The 18,642-nt window shown below is 36.1% G+C and overlaps 1 protein-coding gene across 4 annotated transcripts; it reads left to right on the forward strand.

Annotated features, from left to right (window-relative positions):
- Positions 1-6,511: 6,511 nt before the first annotated feature.
- Positions 6,512-15,272, forward strand: LOC103707304 (uncharacterized). 4 transcript variants are annotated; one of them, XR_016398850.1, is made up of 11 exons: positions 6,527-7,086; positions 7,170-7,324; positions 9,149-9,436; positions 9,649-9,778; positions 10,993-11,100; positions 11,270-11,372; positions 11,451-11,576; positions 12,537-12,730; positions 14,438-14,567; positions 14,718-14,822; positions 14,980-15,272. XR_016398850.1 is itself a non-coding variant. In XM_089928119.1 (10 exons), exons 1-9 carry the CDS (start codon positions 7,034-7,036, stop codon positions 14,526-14,528), a joined length of 1,248 nt encoding a protein of 415 aa, XP_089784245.1. In that variant the 5' UTR covers positions 6,512-7,033; the 3' UTR covers positions 14,529-14,567; positions 14,718-15,272. The 4 variants fall into 4 exon arrangements, 2 of the variants coding, with proteins under 2 accessions (XP_089784245.1, XP_089784246.1); XR_016398851.1 differs by having other exon boundaries at positions 14,438-14,585; positions 14,980-15,209; XM_089928119.1 differs by having other exon boundaries at positions 6,512-7,086; positions 14,718-15,272.
- Positions 15,273-18,642: the final 3,370 nt, after the last annotated feature.

Raw genomic sequence — 18,642 nt, forward strand, 5'->3', positions numbered from 1 at the left:
CCTTGACCTCATCAATGGTGAGGTTGGAGGGCAGAATATTCCTCCGTAGCGCTGGACGCGCGAGCCGGAGGCCGACCTCTTCTGACCTCATCAATGATGAGGTCGGAGGGCAGAAAATTTTTCCGTAACGCTGGACGCGCGGGCCGGAGGCCGACCTCACCTTGACCTCAACATCGAGCATCCAGATGCCTTCTTTAATTGTATCCCGTTATTATATGAGCAAAGATTCCTCAAATATAAATAGAAGGAGAAAAATTATGACCCTTTGTGAACAGAAGAATATACTTAGAAAATTATAATGCCATGCAAGAGCACGTATAAAAGAGAAATATATATCGATAGTACAAAATGAATATAACATCCCTTTCCTAACCATGACCAATGCCACTTCCAAAAATTGGATTGCATGAGATGAGTCCCATGCATGCATGCACCCGAAGAAGAAATCTCCAGTGAAAGAAATCCCGGCCGGGTGGTAGCCAACTTGACGCCTACTTCCGATCGGAGTGGAAAGCTTTGGGAGCAGGCTTCCAGAAGGCGGAGAATGGTGGCTTGGTGACATAAGAGAAGGTCACAAGAGCAGCGTCCAGGCTCGCCATGCGAACCATCTCGAGCACTCCTCTCGCAATCATTCTCGGAAGGGAGGTTTGAACATCAGAGATGTCGGACCCTGCAAAAAAAAAAGAAAAAAAAAAAGAAAAAAGAAAGGGATGATCATGAAGCTTGGTTGCAGCATAATTAAGAAGGGGCCAAGGGTGTCCAAAGATGGGCATTGTTGGTTGTTGGGAACTGGTGTTAGAGAATCCCCCATTGCTGACCTCTAATTCTCATGTTTACATAGTGTCCAAGAATTTTCTAGCTTCCCATTGTCAGATTTGACCGAGGCAATATATGATCATAAGTTCTCCCATTAGGACTGTCTTTCCAAAGATTGCTCTCCCTTTCACTCATGTTTTGTCTTGCCAAAATAAACTATATATAATATTTCAACAAAAGCAAATGATGTAATTAAGGGATCCATTAGATCGTTTAATTCCATTAAATGATTTCCCTCTTTTTATTTTTTTAATTTATAATTACTCAAAAATAATATTTTTAATATTTTTGAAATTAAAAATTAAATTTAGTGACGGAAATTTCTGTCAATAATCCGTCACTGCTAAAATAATTTTTTAAAAAATTATAAACATTTGGGTTACGATATTTGTGACGGCTGAATTTGTTACTGTCTGGTTGCAATTTCGGTTACCAGTTTTATGATAGATATCCCGTCACTACAGTGGTCACTAAGTTTTGGCGCCCATCCTACCCGCGTATTCTATGATCGGTCTGTCACTAATCTGTCACTACGTTCGCACCACGGTGACCAAATTTCTGTCTGTCACTAATCCGTCACAACTAGTGACCGATAACGGTCCGTCACTAGTTTTCCGTTACTATACGCGTATTTTCTGATATTGGTTCCACAATACCCGGCATCAAAAAATCTAGAATAAATTATAAAAATATTTCTAAAAATTTTATTTATTATACTTGCACCCAATAATTTATAAAATCTATACTTACATCCAGCTAAATTAACGACGTCAGTAAAATCATTTACCTTAAGGTAGATGTTAGTTACTTAAGGTCATTTTGGATATTTTTAAAAAAATTGACATGGTATTTAAGTCCTATTTAATATTGATGGTTTAACTAATGTTATGTTGAGCTATGGGTTAAAGTATTAGATAAAAATAAGCTTTTTAAATTATTGGGTGCGTATGAACGGATTTTTGTAGTCTACTCAAGAAAAATTTATTCTGCGCTACTACAAAATGTTCGGTTTTAGGCATTAAGGTTTGGATTAAATTACAGGAAAAACAAGGATAATGGTTGCTATTTTAAATGTCAGTAAATGATTTCCCAAGAAATCTTTTAATGCACCTTGTGCTTCTCGAGAAATTGAGGATGGCAGACTGGTTCATACCAGCGGACAAGAGCAGAAGCAAATGGCAGAAGGCAAAATTTAAAGATAACATGGAGAGATCATGCTCTCCCATGTGGGCATAGAGATATGAAATAATCTGAGCCAGTCAAATGTTCTTATTTTTTTTCAGTAAAGATGAAGCAAGTAGCGGACCTCAATGAATCAATTCGGCACCAATTTTGAGAATAGCAGCCTTCTCAGAATCTCTGATGGGAACAGGTCCGTTTTTTTAAGAACTTTTTCTGCCGTTTGTTTCTTGGGAACAGTTTTTTTTAAAAAAAGAAAGAAAATTATTTCCGTTGCTTTGGATTTGAATATAGGAGGTTGGAAGGTCAACTTTTAGGCTACTCCATCCAAGTGTACCACCTTATCTTTTATAATCTACATTATTCGCAGCACATTTTTATCTACAGCTAAGAACGATGAGGCTCCAGTCCACATCCATCCAAGGGCGCTACATATCAGATTTTATACTCTATGAGTAGAATAACACTGTCAGGCAACAACTATATGTAAGTAATAAAAAAAAACTATTTTTTAACCATACCTAATCCTTTTTGAGAGAAAAAAAGTATTATATCAAAATTCATCATCTTGGTATCTGACTCTGTACTGATGTCATACTAATATAATATAAGTATAATATATTATATATATATTTTTAACATATCCAACGGCAGTATGTTATTTATATTGGTTAGTGACATGCATAGTACCAAGGTCTCAATCTGTTTTAAACATTTTGTTATACTGTATTGGATTGGATTGGACACATGCAACTCGTCCATTTTCTCATGTAATTTACTTCATTTGACAGAAAAGCTTCTTGTCTTGCTATGTGATGGAAAAAAGCTTCTGAGAATTCTTCGCTCTTTCGACCAATTTGGTATACATCTTTCATGGCTTTGTTTTACAAATGGTGGTGTATTTGTGCTTCCAAGCTCAGATGCTTATTTTGGAACTACCATCTTCTTACAACAAATGCTATTTTTGAAGGTGTTGTTAAAATCACCTTGGGACAAATGGTGATTTTAACATGGTATCAAAGCAGGGGTCATGAGTTCGAACCCGGTCTCCATATTTTTTAACTCCATTATTAAAAATTTCACATGTTGGGCTCACCTATTAAAGAAAAATCTGGCTCACATATAAAAAGAAGTGCAAGAAAATATAAAATATATAAATAAATCTACCTCATCCTATCGGCTGAAGTTTTTGGGACAATTGGTGATTTCAACAGGTGCTTGCGAGCGAGTAATTGTGGGAGATTTGTATTGCGATATCCCATTAGGTCTATATATGATTTGTGGAAAGAATGTTGTGTTAATTGGAGAGCTGGTATTATTTTCTCTTGCTTAATTGACTATTCATGTGTTCTTGGGAATATGGGTATTGCCTCATTTGGGTTTCTTATCTTGTAGGACTTGAGAGCGAGAGGAGCTTCCTCCCCATATGATTTGTGTTTCAGCTGCAGAGATAAGAAGGGTATAGCTACATATGCTTGTTAGACATAATCTCTGTTTCTTTCAGTGCCTGTCAATTTACATATGTGGTGCCTTTGTACTTTGTGTTTTGCTTTATGTTCATCTTCTTACTTTTGAAACTACATAAACATATCAGGGATACATGTTAACTACTAGACTAAGTTGACCATGCAGCTGAACTTTACATTAAACAGAAATTATGTTTATATTGTAAATCATATTTTTGAAAGGATAGACATATAGGAGAAGCTTTACTGGAGTCTAAACATTTTGAGCTAATATTTTCTAGTGCTTGTAATGGTTGATCATTAAGGGCCATCTTTTGTAGCTGACTTGAGGACTCTCCATTTCTTAGCTGACTTTATGTTAAAAAGTGCCAGCATACAGAGTTCCTAAAAATCAAAGTGCCCATATACGCATGGTATCTAGTGAACGTAAAAGTCATGGTTGTTACGTGGCTCTATTTTTATGATCATGACAATCTGCAAGCATATTGTGCACCTGGTTCTTTGCTCCTTTTATGTATTCTCTGCGCCCGAGTTGATGCCTAAATTCTGAAGTACAACAAGTAACTGATTTGCCCAAAAACTGAATTCAAAATCTTGACCTTCATGAACTTTTGGCTTGTTTTCCAGTGACTTTTCTAAAGAAAGGCGCTAATCTATCAAGTCCACTTGCTTCTATTTGTTTTTTTAATTTTAGTTTTTCTTTTACAAGTGCCCCTTGGGTCTAGTAGAACCAGTTATATTCAGATGCACTTGGTCAGCTATTAGTTCTTCCTCTGTATCTCATCTTGAAAATAGATATGTCATGCATCTACCTGTTGTTAGTACCCCAACCATTTTCTTCATCAGTTCTGAAACTGTTCAATCCTTTCTGGAGTAATGAAGTTGTTGCGTTTCATCTGCAGGCTCGGAAAGCAGAAAGAGATGCTACAGATCTGAAAGGTTCCATGAGAAAGAGAATGGAGTTCCTGGATCTAAACACTATTTTCAGTTGTCTCAACAATTGAATCAGAATGAGGAATAAAAATAGATTCGAGATGAGACAAACAAAAGGGGTTAGGGACGGCTCAATAAATGTCTAAGGGTTTTCCTTCGAACTCTGTCAAAAATACCCAACTTGAGTTATGAGTACGAATGAGATTTCTTTTTTTCTGTAAGAATAAAAAGATTGATAGCGAAGTTATTTGCTCATGCTCACACACTACATGCCGTTTTGTTGAGTGGTTTTGTCATCTCACCTGCAATTTTTTTCGCGGTTTGGTTCAGGGATGCCACCTAAAGCTTTTCTTGGCCCCTTTCCCCTTGTTTGCTGCAATATTTGCCAAAATGGTGTGTACCGTTGCTTTTCGTAGTGTAACTTATCAAAGCTGTGGAGTGGTGCATAGTGAACGCATGGTTTTAGGATGGTGCTTACCATCAGGATGTTTCTTTTGATTGGATAAAGGCTGCAGCATTTCAGTTTAGTGATAGATGCAAATTTAAATTAACCTCAAGAGTCTTTTACCCAGCCAAGTATTATTTTGAATTCCTATTTTCATGCCTTTGTTTTCACAGAATTACTACTACAGCTCTGCTTTGCTTGGTCCATTATATATTACTGTGGTGTTATCTACTACTGATCTACTGCTGTTATAACATTCACAGGCAAGAACCAGATTAACTGTGTGTGATGACCTACAATGGCTTGTGAAGAACTTTTAGTGCCCTTAGCCGACCAGTGACTTACCTAGATGTCAAACTCTGGATGGCTTGAGAGTTGAGAGTTCCTATCAACAGCTATTTTAATAAACAGAATCTATAGATCTTGTAAAGCTGGTATGAATCATTCTTTGCTGGCTATTGAGAGTGAGCTGTAGATGCTTGTTCGGGTGCAGCATGCTTGCAAAGGGGGTTCTACTGCAACATTACAATCTGGGACTCTAGACTTTTTCAAAGATTGGATGCAGTTACTAATTCGTGATCTGGCATGTACAGAATGAAAACTTCATTCTCGATTTTACGAAAATTTTTATATGCATGCAAAGTAATAGATGCCAGGTGCATGGTATGATCGCCAAGCGAGCTGGTTAAAATGAACCAATTTGCTGAATGTGTCTTTTCTTCTCCCATCTGCCCTAAAACTGCTCTGTGACTTGATTACCCCAGTGTTGTCATTGGAAACCATGCATTAATTAAGATAAATAATTCATATGTAAATGTTATAAATCATTAAGTGCAGAAACTTTTGCACAATTGCATTATTTTGGTTTGAAGTTAACCCAATTTGATCGAAGAGTAAATTTTGTGTTGTAAAGGTTTTATTACCCCCAAAAATGAAAGATTACGGTCGATCTTAATTAATTTCTTGTTACTATCCATATGAGAAGTTATTGGCACGACGACATGACTCGCATGATCTAATAGCATTTTTTTGGAAGCAATTTTTTTGGTCTGCTTGTTATTAAAAAGATAAAATGCAAAGGTAAGGTTTTAGATTTTTTTTGCCTTCACTAATTCAATTATAAATGGTTATACAGATCCTTGGTTTATATCAGCAATATTTGAATCTTCAAATCCAGTTTAAATTTCTCATCTAGTTACAAAAGAAATTAGGTGGAAAGCATAGTTAAACTTTTTTTCTTTTTATTTACTTGTTTCCAATAATATATATAAAATTATGGCACAAGGTTTCTATTTATATTAGTTTAGATCTGTTCATCAAAATACAAATTGGAGGCCTCTCCTAATTGGCGTCAAATTTTCCAAAATAAAAAATTATAAATATATTCAAATTCGGGTAGATATTTTATCTGGACTTCTCATATTATCAATTTTTTTTCTAAATTACTTAAAAAAAACTTTCCGAAGTTTTAATTTTTGATTGATTTTAAGATGTGGTACATCTTGCTTTCTGATCCTGTCCCTTTCTACTCGAAATAGTAGGTCTGACTAGGATTGTTGTGCTGGCATCGGAATTCATATCTGTTGTCCAACAAGGCAACAATATGATTTGGGCATTTGATATAATTTTCATCGGCTTCATTTAAAAGTTTTAAAATATATAAGCATCCAGGTTTTTTTTTTAAATTATTTTTAATTCGGGACTCAAACAGGGGAACCGAAGGAGTGAGCCATTCCTCCGCTCCTCTGCGCCCGTTTCTGACTCTCTGCTGCCCTCCTCCGACCTCCTTCAGCCAACCTCTTCCCTCTCCCTGTTTCTTCCTTCCTCTTTCTCTCCGTCTATCTCTCTCTTTTGCTCGTACCAATTTTTCCAACAGAGAGGTGGAATTGTGCCGGCCTGCTCTCGATATGGCTCGGTGTATTTTGAATCGGACGGTTTGAGAAGTTCCGATGATCTCGCTCGATCGAGGCTCTTCTTAATTGCCCCTCTTGTTCGTGTTGAAGCAGCTGTTTGAATCGGTGGGATCCGTTTCCAGATATACTTTCACCCTTGGCCGGCCCCTTTGTTGGCTCTATTGTCCCCTCTCTCTCCTCTCTTCTCCGTTTCTCAAAAAATCTCAAAACCCTAGCTAGGTTTGGAGTTCTCGATCTTCTCTCGATCAGTTTGTGATACTCGGTGATCAATTCCCGGAGCCATGCCGGACGTCCAGGCCCTCGTCAATGATTTCGTTCTCAAGCTCAAGAGACGGTAATCTCCCCCTCTCCCACTCCTAATTCTACTCCGTGGCTTTCTTATTTCAGTTATTTGATCTGGTGTTGTTTGGGATGCAGGAAGATCGAGGGGTCGCACGCGAGCGCGCGGCATACGGCGGAGCTGCTCCGGTCGGTGATCTCGCATCAGAGGATGCGACAAACGAACCAGGCGGGGGCGCTGATCGATGCCGTTAAGGCCGTCGGCGAGCAGCTTATCGCCGCAAACCCTGTCGGTGGGCCTTCCTTCCTTAGATATTTTTCCGCTCTATCAAAATCCTTTCTTTTTTGCATATCGATGTAGAACTGGGGGACCAAGTGTACCTACCGCTATAAATTAAGGAGCTTGCTTGTTTTTCTTTTAATTCAACGCAGATAGTTGAAAGCAGTTGATTGTTTACGATATTTTCGTTATTTCTGTCGATCTTCACTGAAAAAATTCCTAGCAATCACATGGTTTGGTTGCTAACTTGTAAGGTATAAGAGTTAGTTGTAAAATATTCTGTTCTAATGGAATCAACTTCCATTTAATATGCTAACCATTTAGTGCAATACATTATTTCAATATTCTATTGGCATTAGAAATTATTCTTTAACTAAGTTATTGCAGGTGATATATAACTGATGATATGAACAGTGATAAGGATGATGTATTTGTATCCCGAAAAAAGAAGAAGGAATAGACAAGAAATGAGAAGGGGAAAATTAGCTTTTTCTTGAGATGAAAAGACACACTTTGTGGTGTTGGCATCTAGGAAGTGGATGGGTTGAGCGATGCTTCTAGTGTTTAGTTCTTGGACTTTGGGAATATGAGCTTAGTCCGCTGTCATTTGTCTTAGTTGAAGGAGGTTGGTCCTCAGAATGTGAAGCCTATAAGGAAATAGATTGATCTGAAAATATAAAAGAAATCTTTATCACATCTGCAAATAGTCAATGGTACCACTTGAGATTATATCTATTAAACCACAGGCTGAATGGAGTCAGCAGTTTTAGTTTTTTTGTTTATCTTTTAAAATTTTGGGCTTCATTTTGTGTTTTTGAGGATTTTAAACATTTCTAGATTGGTTATGTACAACCTAAGTAGTCAAGGTAATATATAGGAAAATCTGTATTTTAAACATAGTGTCGCTTTAGATCGATTCTGAGTCCTTGTTTTTTTTGGCTGAAGCCTTGAGGATCCTTTTTAGGATTAGAAGTTTTGCAGCACATATCTTATACATCATTTTTTGGGTTAAAAAATGTTGATTATTATAAGATGAGATTTTTAGGGTGTTTTTTGTAAGTTATTTTGGGGTGGAACTTCCATGCCTTCTCATGTCTTCCTATTCTCTTCTATTTCTTCATTTGTACTAATTCCTAATTATCGAACTTCAGATTTTTCATACATAAAGGCTTGAGTCATGTTGAGAATTCTTTTTCTCAAAAAAAAAACTGAAAATTATAGGTTTGAAGTGGGAAAGTAACTCATATTTATCTGAATTTTATATTGAGGGGAGAAAAGATGACAAACACAAAGATCAATTGACTTAGTTTGGAGGTCAAGAATTTGTGCTCAACATTGGAGTCTCATGACATAGAGTACTGCCCTTGTCTCCTTTTAGTTAATCTTTTCTACTGATGAGCCTTCTCCTTAAAACAACATTTTTGTTAGAACAACCTATGCTATCATTCATGCACTGAAGAACCCATTTGTGAGGGGAAAGAATTTCATAATTCGAATGATGCACTTGAAATACACAATTTGTATTTCATATCTGACAATCAAAATATCTGATAGTCAAAAACATAAGAGGCATGATCTGAAATCAGTATGTAGGTATATTTTGTGATTACAGTGCCATGGTTTGGGTCTCAACAAAGCCCACTATGCAATTTAGCATGCTTCCTTCACACTCCTAGAAAATATGTTGTGGGATCAATGGGCAGGCTCCCACCCATTCTCTTATATGAAATAGTTTGTGTAGTCTTCTTTAGTTGTGTCTTTACTTAAACTGACAGACAATCATTATCTAAAGCTTCCGAGGAATAATGATGCACTTGCATTTGAATGGGTTTCATAGAGCTTGCTGTGGGGAACATTGTGAGGCGTGTTTTGCATATCATCAGAGAGGAAGATCTTTCTTCAACTGCAACTGCAATTGAGGGACTGGGCCTATCTGCTGGTAGTGATGATGATGATGAGGGTCAATATGAAGATCGCCCAGCATTATCTGCTGCAGCTCTTGCTGCTGCTGCCAGAAGCACCCTTCGTGCCCCTTCTTTGCAAACCCTTCTTGGAGACATACCTGGGTCTGCTGTTACTCCTCAGCCTCCTTCTTCATGGGGCGATTCTGAAGGAAAAAGCAAATGTATCTCTCTAATCTATTTTTTAGGCTTTAATTCATTACCTTTGAATTGATTTTCCTTCAATAGACTTGTTTTCTTAAATGTTAACTAGTCACCTCTGTGCATGAGGTTTTGGTTGTCAAGAAGTTAGCTGTCTAAAATTTGATAATGATAGGTTATAAAAATATGAACATACTTCAGATTTTGAATTCTGTATGATCTATTTCTCCCACAGCAGCAGATAAGAACTTGAGGAGCCGGAAGCTAAAGCATGATGTCATTGAAGCTATCAACGAACTGATTCAAGACATCGATACCTGCCATGAACAAGTTTCTGAACAAGCAGTGGAGCATATTCACCAAAAGTATCATCTCTCTCTCTCTCTCTCTCTCTCTCTCTCTCTCTCTCTGTGTGTGTGTGTGTGTGTGTGTGTGTGTGTGTGTTGCCCCCCTCTCTGGCGGTAAATCATGAATTTACAAGTATACCTATTTCAGTGATTAGGGAACCAGGTTTTATTATTGCGATGGACATTTTGATTTAATTTTGTTTATTGTTTTGGTATATGTTGTCACATGCTTAAGTGTTGGTAATTTATATTAAAATATAACAAGTTCTATTCCTTGTCATATGTACATATGTATGTACATATATATATGTATGTCTCTGTGTGTGTGTGTGGCATAACAGAATGGGGACATTGCCGTGCATCCATATCTCCATTACTGTGATATGTAAGCATGTATATTTTATATAAATCAGTAAGAATTCTGAAGGTTAACAGAATTATTGTGCAAACATTTTACTTACTCCTTTCAATAGCAGTGAATACATGGAAGAATATTGAGGTCCATGTTATAGCTTCACCATGGTTTGAAGCTTTGCAGTCACAATCAGTCCCTGAAAATTAAATTAAATTAATTTGGTAAAAAATGAGTGCATCATTTTGTTGTCATTTTTAGTGATGCACTGACCAAACAACTTTATGCTTTGTATTTGATTTGTGTGTGGTTGGAAGATTTCAAACACTAATTTTTTAGGGACTGCATTTTGTTAAATGTGCAAAGTTCAAGTCATCTAGTGTGATAATAAAATCACTAACAACAACATTTTACCATCTATTAGATTTTTTGTTGTGACATTGTTTCGAAATAAATAATTTTGTTCGTTAGACATCATGGACCTTCTTCACACACTTGAAATATAATAACTACATGAAGTGAGTTATTGAAAATATATAATGAATATTTTTTGATTCATGTTATGAAGAAAAATGATAGTTGTTTTTTAAACCTATGGAACTTGAAGTTTGGCAGTAAAATCTAAAATGGTGATTATTTTTAAGTATGTTATTGTGTATTGTTCTTGTTACATTCGCATTGTGTTATCTCAAGTTGGCCTTGGTGTACCAGACTGGTTGGTGCTACCCTGCCTTTATCTTACACTTGCATTCTTATATGCTTATTTTTTAGTGATTGAATTTTTTTCAACAGCTGTATGTGTCCAGATGCCCCCATATTGCCCCGGAATATTGGTGCTTGAGTTAATTTGTGTGACCATGATTTTTTTTCTTCCTGTTAGTGAGGTCATTTTAACTTTGGGCCGTTCAAGAACAGTCAAGGAATTCCTTTGTGCAGCAAAAGAGAAAAATCGATCTTTTCGGGTATTTGTTGCTGAGGGTGCTCCAAGGTTTGTACACCACACCTTGATCATTCTATTTTAATACACAAGGGAACGTCTTTCCTATATGATTTTAGACAGCAAGCCAATTGCCTTGAGTAGTTTAGTTTGTGAATCATTATGATTTTTTCCTGAAATATTCTGTTATGGCTCCATTGATATCATGGTTGCAAATCAGGTATCAGGGGCATGTTCTTGCAAAAGAGCTGGTTGGAAAAGGCATACAAACCACTGTTATAACTGATTCTGCAGTTTTTGCCATGATTTCCCGAGTGAACATGGTAGATTGGACAACCCTTTTCTTGTTAATGTGGAAACTCATTTATTTTCTTACATAGCTCGAATACTTCAATATATAGGTGATAGTCGGAGCTCATGCAATCATGGCAAATGGCGGAGTTGTTGCACCAGTAGGCATAAATATGGTTGCACTTGCTGCGCAAAGGCATGCTGTCCCATTTGTTGTGGTTGCTGGTAGTCACAAGGTTAGTTATCTTCATTTGGTACTTTATGCAATGTAATGATTGTTCTGGCTCAGTAATTGCACCTGCTTTGGACAGCATTTGCAATGTGTTGTGCTATATCAAAACATTTCAACATTATACGTTGCTGGTCAAAATTTTTATATTGAGTTCATGTATAGTACTTTATGGTAAGTCATCAAAGGTGGAATATAATGTAGTAGGTATCCTCTGTAATAGGTTTCTTTGTCCTTTTTCTGATCAGACTATACTACTGCTAGAGTTGGTGTCATTTCTACTGCAGCCGCTTTTATTATTATTCACATGAACTTTCTGTAATAGGTGGAATAAGCCAGTATCTGGTGTTACATTATATTGATATCTGGTTGGTAAATTGTGAGTGGTAACTTAAGTACTGCAGACATTGATTTTACAAGAAAAAAGGAAAGAAAAGTATGGAAACAGTTCGATAAATTTTACTCTGAAATATTTCATGTAGTAAATGCACTTTGAGAAGTCCTTTCATACATCCTCGGGCAGACACTCTTATTAAAAGAGAACAACCACACTTGAGATTCTTAAAATCTCAATTCTGTAGGAAGTGGATTACACCACACAACATGAACCTCGCGGAGCACATCTAACTACTCTTTCTTGAAGTTTGGAGTCGACTACAGAAAGCTTCTTGAATTTTAGAGAAAATTTCCTGATGAAAGTAAATCAGAGCTACAATTTTGTGACTAATTCATTCACTTCAATTACATATGTTCAATTACATAATTATATAATTACCAAGTAAAAATTACACATGTTATATGACTAGATCATCATTTCTTTTGTTTCCTTCTTGCTGGAACTGTTTTAATTTTTGCCTTTTTCCTGGAAAGTTATTATTCGTGACATCTATGCTTTTCCAGCACATTAGATATGTTGTGCCAGAGTTACATCCTTTTGTTATTTATTTGTCCATTGTCTTCATGGCAGTTGTGTCCCTTATACCCACATAATCCAGAGGTTCTGCTGAATGATCTCAAATCTCCATCTGATTTGGTGGATTTTGGGGAGTTTTCAGATTGTATGGATTTTGGTAGTCATGGTGGGTCACCTCTTCTTCATGTTGTTAATCCAGCATTTGACTATGTGCCTCCAAAGCTTGTCAGCCTTTTCATTACTGATACGTAAGCTCTTTTCCTGTACTTTTTTCTTTTTTCTTTTTTCTAATTTTGCATGCTGGTGGAGAAAACTAGGAAATATGATCCCCTTTTTTTCTCAACTTTGTAAATTTTTATAAACGAGAACTGTAAAGCATGTTAACTTGTTCTATAAATTCCCAGAGCATCTTTTATCCTGTATGCACAACTCTATCAAATGTCAATACCAAAATAGCATATCATTGAGGTGTCATTAAATTCCCTTAACTAATAATAATATACTGGTTTCATACAACAAGGCAAGGTTACTATTATAATGACTATATTTCTTTCTTTCTTTTTTTTTTTTGAGAGGAAATCAGCCACAGCCCAAATTCATTAAGAGAATGAAGGGTACATCCTCCCAAAGGATAAGAGGTTATAATGACCATAATTACATGACAGATAAACTAATTTATAGCTAGTGACCACTGTTATCATGTGTATAGTTACCTAACAAACGAGAAATATCCATTTGGGATTGGTTATATGAGTTATTTTCCCCATCCACTCGTGAGTCATGTCAAGCTTAAACCTCTGTACGATATTGTGGACCCAACTCTAATCCATATTTTTAGGTCTCTGATCTCTGCTCCACAGATGTATATGCTATCCTATCATGGCAAATTCGAACAAAACATTGCACAGAGTTTTATGATCTTGGTTGGATTTCTATCATTTAATCATGGCATAAATTAGTCTACTTCTGATTGCATTGTACTTTGGAATCTTTTATTTAGGTAGTGTTTATTTCTGGTTTTGGAGTCCTATTTTAGCATGATTGTTGTGCAAAGTCCTACTTTAGGCGTATATATGGTTTGGAGTCTTTAAAGTCATTAAAAATTAATTTTGGACAGGGGCAGTTTGATTTAATTTTGTGTATTAGGAAAGATTTTGAATGTCCATTTTGAGATTCATTGCTTGGGTTATTAAGAAACCTAGGTCACTTTTAAACACGTCGTGAAAAGGCTATTCTCTTAGCTCGGATTTCTATTAATATTATCTTCTGCTTAAGTATGATTTTTGTGATCTGTGCTTTTGTTATAGCACCACTATGGACCACTGCCAAGGGATAAATTACCTTGAAGAAACTAGTTGTTGGGATCATACCTCTTCTAAATGCCTAAATCAGAAATTCTTAGCCATCATAATTTTTATAATTCCTAGCACCACCTTTTCTGCCTTGTTTTCTGTAACCGGACAACATGGTGTCTTGGTATGGTTTGAAATTCCTATCAGATATTTTGTCTTTTTTCTGAGATCTCAGATACTTCCATCATTGAAGAAGGTTTTGTGTTGCACCATACGGATCCTTGAGTTTGTCCCTTTCTTTTTCTTTTTCTCTCAGTAGAATCATTTTTACTATAAAGTCCTTCTGTAAGGACCTCTCTTTGGCTGTTGTTTGCATCTCACCTTATTTTGTGCTCCTCATTGTCATCTATTCCATCCTATTTATTTCTATTAAAGGGGTTGATTATTGTCATACTGTTTACAGGCAGTCTGAGTTGATATTTTTAAATATTTTCAACTAAAATCAAAGGAAGAAGGATAGGTGTTTTTTGGTTAAAATAATAACTGCTGGTGACTACATTTCCTTTTTATTTCATTTGTTTAACATAAAACATCCTAAATTTTATTAAGGCGTTGTGGTTCATCAGGTTGACATTCCTGACTTTTTGTCCCTTATTTTTACAGGGGAGGGCATAATCCATCTTATATGTATCGGCTTATTGCAGATTATTACTCTGCTGATGATCTTGTGGTGAAGCAAAGATCAACTTCATGATTGCAAATGAACAAATACTTTGATATTAGCACGCTCCGAGTAAAATTTCTTTCATTTGTTAAGTTCATATTAATACGCCTTTTCTCATAATCATGCCCAACTCTTTTTTTTACATGTTTTATTTCTGAGTTATTTTCTCCTAAAATTTTGCAGCAATTAGTTACTTGTTATCTGTTTTGTTAATGACAGGAATACTTGGAATTAGGATCAATCTCAAGAAGCTCAGGACAGCAGAGGAAAAAATTATTAACTCCATCTGATGTGGGTTTAACAAGTCACCGGAAGCACCATCAAGTAAAACATTGGCATTCATACTACGAATCTAGAAACTTTTCAATAGAGTTGATGCAGCTTAGTTCCTTAGATGATTGACAGGCTTGAGTTTTTGATCAGTGAAAGCGATTGTCTAAATTGTGCTGCTGTGGGTGTTTTTTCCCCCCTTATTTTTCAGATTAGGACATCTGTTGCCGCGATCTTTGCATTGTGGAAGCCTTTACTGCTAAAAACTAAAATCAGCAAGCAGCCAAGCATATTGATACATCAAAAGCTAGGATGACCGTCTTCCTCCATCTGGAGTGTTTGATGCAAACCATTCATTCTTCAGACAGTGGCCAACTACATGACTTTGTTTCTGTTCTTTTTCTATAATATTTTATCATATGAACCATCATTAGGTGGAAAGCTTTTTGTTGTGAACTTACGAGTGATGCATGCCAGCAGCTAAGGATTTGATATTTCAATTGATTTGCTTGTATGTGCATGATCCGTATATGAAACTTTTGAAAAATCTAGGTTATGTGGTCTTTCAATTGATTCTTTAGCCTCTGCATCTTAGATTGTCTGCAACAATTGCCTATAGAATTTTCAAGAGGTATGAGTCGGGAAAAATATTATCATGTAAGCAGATTTGTGTATTTGTGCTTTGTCTAGAGCTGGAAAACAGAAGGAAATATTAATGAAAAAATGGATCTTGATCATCCTGATATTGAGAAGTGATTGTTAAATTGCATGATGTCAGACCTTCATTTAATTTCTTGGAAGAAAATGTAGACGGCAATCCTACTTGATGTGCTTTCAGGGTTTTTATCAGATTCAACAATACTATCCTGGTAGAACCCACTCAATTAGTTAGTTCATCTAGAAATTCCTTTGTGTTGGATATCATCATTGTGACTTAGGAACTAAATCAATGTTCATACATGCTCGCATCTCAAGAAATGAATTTTAAGTTGGCTCGTGGAGAGCTTATAAAGGAACCATTAACTGTTAAACCTAAACGGTTCTAAGCTGAGGAATTCAGGATGATTTGATCCCATCCCTGCCTGACTAGCTTGGAAAGGCAGCAGCTGAGCACTCCATCGTTTAGGGTTCTACAAGAACCATTTTCAGTATATTCATCTTTCTTGAATTTCATTTCAGTAAACTCACTCTCTTCAGGCTCAAACTCTGTATGATGTCAGTAGGAATTAGTTGTGCATACAGAATTAATTGGACTGCACTCATTGGAACCTGGAGAGGGTTGAGGGGAGGCTGCCATTACAGAAATTGATTATTTTAGGTTCTGCAGAAATTGATTATTTTAGAACTCCACATTGAGTGTGAGTCAAAGTTTCGTTAGGGCACGAGCCAAGTTACATGGAGCAACAAGGCTTCATAAAACTCCCATGTGAAAAAGATAGAAGCTCATGATCAACAGGAAGGAAATATGAAGAACAAGGGGTTCAACTTCCGCTTGTCTTTCCTATTTATCTTTATTTTTTAATAAATAAATTACAATACAAGGTCACTAATTTTGCCACTCGACAAAAACCCATACACATCAATTAATATAAAAGCATGTGTCTTGGATCCTAGGATTCAATTCTCAAGAATAAAACAACATTCTGAATCCAACACTCTGAATCAAACAACATCGTAGGTCTCGTTTTTATGTGATTACTTCTTTTCTTTGGCAACTAAGAAAGCATCTCTACACTTTATCTGATTGATGTAATTCTATCGTATATGTACTCATTTATCCTTATAATGCCCTTTAGAACCAGAAAATTCAAAAAATTAGGAGAAAGATAAGTGGCATGAAGGCCTAACCTTGACTCATAATTTGCAAGTTTAAAGACTGTAGTTCTTGCACGATTGGCCAAACATTTGTTATTCTTGGCCGAGATCATTCGAGAACATTATAGTGGGTTGATCTAATTTTCATAGCACTTGCTTGTAGAGAGAGCATACCGATCTACTTAATGCGCATCTATGTATACTGGGATCATGCCTTGATCCGTAGAGCAACAAATATGATGATAATGATTAAATGGATATTGGGTACCATATTTGCCCCAAAAAGCTATAAAATTTTATTAAAATATTATAATAACGATGAGAACACAAGCAAGAGAGATTTTCCATTTGTTTGGCATACGAAATTGATAGAATATTGTAATATTTATAATGGAGGAAAAGTACAAGATTTGGTCTTAGAAAAGGAGAAGAAAGGAAAGATTTAACCTTTTTGTCATCTCCATCCAATGCTCTCTCTCTCTCTCTCTAATGTGCAATACACATAAGCATGACTAAAAAGCTTTTATTTTTTCCATACATCTCGATGTATGATTGCACTGTAATGTATCATCAACAATGAATGTTGTATCTCATCCCACCATGAAAAGAGTTGCAATTACAAGTGTCATGAAAACAGTAAAGCATCAATATCTTCTATCAGATTACACACACAAATGTATATATAATGATAAGGAAGGCAAAAAGAGCCACCTAGTCTTTATTAGAAATCAAAGAGTATTTACATAAGAGGTGATCAATAGATAAGAAGTTACAAATGTAGCGTATGAAAAGAAATGCCGAAAGCTTCAATTCAACAATTTTTCTTTTTTGTTTGAAATAGTTCAGTTAAATCAGAAGTGACTCAATCTAATTCACTTGTAGTCTTACCCACGAAGCTTAAGATAATATTTGATTGCAAACTATATTTCAAAGGAACAAAAAAAAAACTTATCCGAATAAGTTTAGAGAGAAAGAAAATTTATTCTGCAGAATAAAGTTTTATGTATGTGGTTGGACGAGTAGGTGCAAAGGATACGTGCAAGCATTTATTGTCTATTAAATTTCACAATAATTTAGATTTTTTTATGACAGAGATGAAATTGCTTCTTTATTTTTTATACATCTACATAGTAGTGGATAAGGGTAATAAAGTAATTGGAGAGGATACCTCTGGTTTTATGGTGTAAGTTATTCTACTAAAATGATGGAATAGAATTGTACATTTTCTCCTACTCATTTCTTTCAAAGTATCACCCTATTTTGTCAAAGAAAAATGATGTTTAGAGGCATAAAATGAGGAAATAAGGCTTTATTTCGTCTCTGTTGTGCCTACCAAACAGGCACGAGGCAAAGATATGAGGATGTAACTTTGTAGCTTTTCTTTTTAATCAGGCTTTCAGCCCTGTTTGTATTTGAAAAAAAAAACAGAGAGGCACGGCGGAATACTTCAGCCCAATGGGGGGCCGATGGTTTTAAATGGAAAGGCGGGAGAGGAGGTATTAATTATGGGAAAAGCTATTGTCATAATTTTATGGAGACTAACCACAATACCAAAAGGTCACATGCCATGCGGCATGAGATAATTGGTTCAATTCACGAATCGATGTGACACACGTTCGCCGTCACAAGCCTCCAAGCGTCATTTTGGTAGCATAGTTGGGCCCTAAACATTTTGCACTCGGAAAAAAAGGCCAAGCGAAGATATCCAATCATGGAAGTAACTTAGCCCCCAAGCTTCCATAAAAATCATATGGGGCAGATATCACGGGTGGGCTTCCCAAAAGAAGCTTAAAAGTCATAAACTTCTTTTTCTAATTTAAAAAATATAATATTTTTTATTTAAGATGGGCATTAGATGATGAAGGAGAGCAAGTGACCTCGAACTAGATAATGAAGAAGTCGGGGCAGCAAATAAAATCGGAGATTGAAGACTGGGGCGGTGCCATGCATATGTACGCCTCCATGATTGAGAACGGGATCACGCCTGCCAAATTTATCTTTGCCAAGCTTATGACAGTACGATGTGACGCGCTGCTCCTGCGTGATCGAGAGTGTACCG

This window comes from Phoenix dactylifera, chromosome 17 (assembly GCF_051530095.1).
Source record: "Phoenix dactylifera cultivar Ajwa chromosome 17, Ajwa_hap1_PhDact_Kaust_v1.1, whole genome shotgun sequence".
In the NCBI taxonomy this organism is placed as follows: Eukaryota; Viridiplantae; Streptophyta; class Magnoliopsida; order Arecales; family Arecaceae; genus Phoenix; species Phoenix dactylifera.